This window comes from Microtus ochrogaster, chromosome 5 (genome assembly GCF_000317375.1).
Source record: "Microtus ochrogaster isolate Prairie Vole_2 chromosome 5, MicOch1.0, whole genome shotgun sequence".
Taxonomy (NCBI): Eukaryota; Metazoa; Chordata; class Mammalia; order Rodentia; family Cricetidae; genus Microtus; species Microtus ochrogaster.
This window is the reverse complement of record NC_022012.1, coordinates 86,789,682-86,794,524: the sequence shown is the minus strand read 5'-3', so window position 1 is coordinate 86,794,524 and position 4,843 is coordinate 86,789,682. Positions and strand designations below refer to the sequence as shown.

General features: G+C 49.2%; 1 protein-coding gene across 1 annotated transcript in view; it reads left to right on the top strand.

Moving 5' to 3' along the window:
• Positions 1 to 4,843, top strand: part of Cmtm7 (CKLF like MARVEL transmembrane domain containing 7) — a 26,790-nt gene that overhangs the window by 16,563 nt on the left and 5,384 nt on the right. The window contains exon 2 of the mRNA XM_013346478.2: positions 3,795 to 3,971. Within this exon, the coding sequence (XP_013201932.1) occupies positions 3,795 to 3,971 (177 nt within the window). The remainder of the gene's footprint in view (positions 1 to 3,794; positions 3,972 to 4,843) is intronic.

The following is a 4,843-nucleotide window of genomic DNA, read 5'->3' as shown; positions in this document are numbered from 1 at the left end:
CTCACTCTGTAGTACTGACTGGCCTCGAACTTGAAGCAATCCTCTGCCTCTGCCTCTCCCTCTGCTGAGATTGAAGGCAAGGGCCGCCATGCTTAGCTTTATTGTAAATGTATGTACTGACAGACAAGGATTAGAACTGGGGATGTGGTTGGTATTCAATGAATAATTATCAAATAAATGGGTTCTTTTCAAGACAGAGTTTCTCTGCATAGCCGTAATTGTCCTAGAACTCTCTCTGTAGACCAGGCTGGCCTCAAATTCACAGAAATCCTCCTGCTTCTGCCTCCAGAGTGCTGGGATTAAGGTGTGAGCCACTACACTGGGCATAAATGTGTTTTTGTTCCCTTACTAAAAGCAATGGTAGACTGAAGCCAAGCCAGTTCTGAAAACAGACGTATCAGTTAGCTCTGCTGCATAACAAATAGTTAGAAATCTTAGCCAGGCTATGGTAGCCCACTCCTTTAAACCCAACACTCAGGAAGCACAGGCAGGCAGATCTCTGTGAGTTCAAGGCCAGCTTGGTCTAACGTAGTGGGTTTCAGGACAGCTAAGGCTGTTATACAGAGAAAGCCTGTCTCGACTCCCTCCCCACAAAAATCTTAATAACATCCGATTTAAAAACGCAATGTTTGCTTTATGGTACATGAGCCAGGAACCAGGCTGGAGACTTAAAAACACATAAAGATACATGCACACTGACAGAGACACAGGGGCACAGGTCATTCTTGAGACAAGAATGCCAAGAATGCCCACTTTATTGTGCTCAGGGGCAGCTTATATAGGGCTCTGGCCACACCCCAGCTCTCGGGATCTTTCAGCTGCAGACTCATCAGAACCCACTCCCCTGCCATCAGGGTCTCCTATTCAGAGCAGCTGCAGGCAAGGTCTCATGCTCAGATCAGCTGCAGGCTGCTCAGAGCAGAGGAAAACAAGTTGTTTACAAGAAATTCAGGGTCTGGTGGTTCACAGTCCCCCAACAATCCAGTAAGTACCTCCTGCTGGCTGGACAGGACTCTCAGGGGCCTGAGTCTGAGCTGCTGTGAGCCAGGGTTGGCAGATGTCACCTCCTCTGGGCAGCCTCCAGTGGGGTAATTGGGATGGCTTTGCACCATCCCAAAGTCTCTTGATCCAGCAGGACGGTAGCTTAGGGTAAAAGTGTAGGGGCAGCTGGGGTTGTGATTCAGCTGTAGAGTGTTTATTTACCTCATATGCAAGAAGCCTTAAATTCAATCCCTCGCACTGCCTAAACCAGGCCTGGTAGAATAAACCTGTAATCCTAGCACTCTAGAAAGAGGATCAGGGCCGGGCGGTGGTGGCGCAGGCCTTTAATCCCAGCACTCGGGAGGCAGAGGCAGGCGGATCTCTGTGAGTTCGAGGCCAGCCTGGTCTACAAGAGCTAGTTCCAGGACAGGCACCAAAAACTTCAGAGAAACCCTGTCTTGAAAATCAAAAAAAAAAAAAGAAAAAAAGAAAAAGAAAAAGAAAAGAAATAAAAAAAAAGAGGATCAGGAGTTCAAGGTTATTCTTGGCTACTTAGTGAGTTCCGGGCCAGCCTGGGCTTCATGATACCCTTGTCTCCAAGGAAAAACAGAAAAGTGAGCTGAAACGCGCTGTTATGGCAAACCGGAACACCTGCCTTCCTCTGTGGCTCTTTGTTTATTCATTATATATGTTATGTGCACATGTGTGGGTACACACCAGTCACAGTGCGCATGTGGAGGTCAACGGGCAGCCCACGGGGCTTGGTTCTCTCTACCATGAGGGTCCCAGGGATTGAACTGAGATCATCATGATTGGCAGCAGCCACCGCTATCCACTGAGCCGTCTCCCCAGTCCCAGGAGAGGTTATATTCAGTGCTAAGAATGCAGCGTGTGAGAGTGTTTGGTAGCAGATCCTGCTCCTAGGGAAGCATGCCTGGGGGTCCCTGCATGTCACCAGCCAGCTGTCACTTGTGCACAGCAGAGCTCGGGTTTGTTTGCAGGTCTCTCGGGTCTGCAGGTCTCTCGGGTCTGCAGGTCTGGGCGCCTGCCTCCAGACAGCAGACGGGTCAGAACTCTAACCCACCAGACCTGTGGCTCAGAGGTGGGGATTTACCACACTGTTCTCCACTGGTACCTCAGGACAGGGCTCTTAGTGGCATCAGCTGTGGTTCAGCTAAGACCACCCCCATGGTGTCTCTGGCCAGGGGACATTGTCAGGCAGACCCTCAGGTGCAGGTGTCAAGTGTGTTACTCACCTGTGCCCATCATTCTCCTTTGGCAGAGTCCAGCTCTCCGAGCAAGAATCAAAACAAAACTCATAACAACTCGTATATCACTTTCAAAACATGCCAAGTGTTTTGTGTGTGTGTGTGGTTTTTGTTTTGTTTTTTTGTTGTTGTTTTCTATTGTTGTTTGTTTGTTTTGAGAAGGAGTCTCACCAAATGTCTCTCTAGCTGGCTTAGAATTTGTCAGGTAGCCCAAGCTGGCCTTGAATTCTTAGAGATCTGTCTGCCCCTGCTAGCACCACCACAGACCAGGGCCTGTTTTAAAAGTGCTTATTCCAGGGCTGGACAGATGGCTCAGCAGTTAAGAGCCCTGGCTGTTGGAGGACCCAGGTTCAATTCCCAGTACCACATGGTAGCTCACAACTGTCTATAACTCCTGCTCCAGGGAATGCAACACCCTCACAAAGACATACACGCAGGTAAGACACCAATATGCATAAAATACAAATAAATTAATTAATAAGTCTCTTAAAAGTAGCTATTCCTGGACCGGGCTGGGAGTAGGATTCGTCCCCAGCACCACATAAAACTGGATATGATGGCACAAGGCTGCAATCTTAGTCCAGGTGGTGGACAGAGGAGGACCAGATGTTCACAGTCAGCCTCTTCATAGGGAATTCGAGGCCAGCTGGGATAACGTGACTCTGTCTCAAAAATAAGCCAACAAGGCCCGTAAGATAGCTCAGCATGTAAAGGCTCTCACAGCCAAGCCTGATCCCCAGAACTCATTTGGTGCAGGGAGAGAAATGACCCCCGACACTTGTCCTCTGACCTCCACACTGGCACTGTTCCATGTGTCCACACCTGTATGCACACACATATTCAGTGGGAAGTTCTTCTGCTCAGTGCGGGAGGCGCCGTTCTCCTGGACTGTGTAAGTAGAGACAGGAGCTGGGACGATTCACCCCTCCGCTTCCTGATTGTGGATGTGATAACTGCTTCAAGGCCGTGCTGCGGGTGGAGAGACGGCTCTGTGGTTAAGAGCAGGCCTGCTCTTCTAGAAGTCCACGCATGTATACGTGTGGGTGTGTGCACGCAAGCACACGCGTGCATGGACACTGATTCAAATATGTTACTGCCTACAAGCTGAGCTAGTTGGACTAATTACTAGTGACCCAGTGGCCTCCATTTCTCTCTATTGAAACAGGGATGATTTTTTCTACCTGGCAGAGTTCTTGAATGCTTCCATTGGATCATATATGCCACACGGCAATCAGTAATCACTTGTTGTCCACTGATAAGGACAATAGATGAGTTGCTATCTTTGCCATCTGAAACAGCTGTATATTAGTTTTTGCTAATACATAATAAGCCCTGGCTCCTCCTGAATGTCTTTTTCAAGCCTGTGTTACATGAAAGCAAATTCTTTCAACCTCCCAGGCAGTTTGTGTGGGAATAACCTGGACTGTAGCAGTGTATAAGTTCCGGCTTGACACAGGGACAGCCCAGCTAGTTTCCTGTGTGTCCCCCTACTCCTGGGTGCCTGTCTTGGGCAGAAGTGTGCTAACATTTCCATGTCTGCCACAGGTCACCCTGCTGATCGCCTTCATCTGTGTGCGAAGCTCCTCCTCTTGGATCGACTATGGCACCTACAGCTTCTTTGAAGTCGTCACCATCTGTGACCTGATAATGATTCTCGTCTTTTACCTGGTCCACCTCTTCCGCTTCTACCGTGTGCTTACCTGCATCAGCTGGCCCCTGTCGGTAAGAGGGAGACCTGGCCCCAGTGTCAGCACACAGGAGTTGGGACACGGGTTGGGACACGGCTGCTTGGACCCTGACTCCTCAGTGCTTGGTGGACATCTCTGCTGGCCTCTGAGGGTCCCTCAAACTCACATCCCAGCCTTAGAAGGCTGTGGCTCCTTTGGCATTTACCCGCTGTGTGTGTGGTGTGTAGGACAAGCCTTGAAGGAGAGAGCTGGTAAGGGTGTGCACACTGCCGAGAGAGCCAAATGGTGACACTTGGTGGCAGAGGCTGAGAAGGTAAACCAGAAGGATCTGCCTTGAAGACAGTGTCTCACTCTGTAGGCCAGGCTGGTCTGAAACTCACAGAGCTCCTCCTGCCTCTGCCTCCTGAGTTAAAAGTATATGCTTGGAGGGCAGGTGTCATGACCTTTCCTGTGATCTCTGAAGGGAAGCATTGTATCTTTCATGTTGGCGTGAAGCTAGATATGAATTTTTATAGTTATCCGTCATCAGAGACCCTAATCTGTTGAGTGTTTTTGTTGTTGTTTTTGGGTTTTGTGTTAGATGTTGTTGCTTTTTGTTTTTAGTTTTTTTGAGGGCATTTATCACTGTCATAGTTCCTTCTGTTTTGTTTCATTTTGCTTAATGCTGGATGAACCTAGCACCTTAGGAAAAGGCCTACAAAATGATCTCGGGAACTGGGCAGATCTTGGTGACTGGCTCTGCTCACCAGAGATTGTGTCTCTTGCTTGCCCATCATCTATATCTCTAGTGTGGCTCTTCCTGGACCAGCCTGAGCGACATGCCCTTCTTCTGTTCTAAGTGTTCCAAGGGAGAGAACGCAGCTCTCCTGTCTCCCCCTCCCTGCCCCGGAGTGAGCTCTCCCGTCT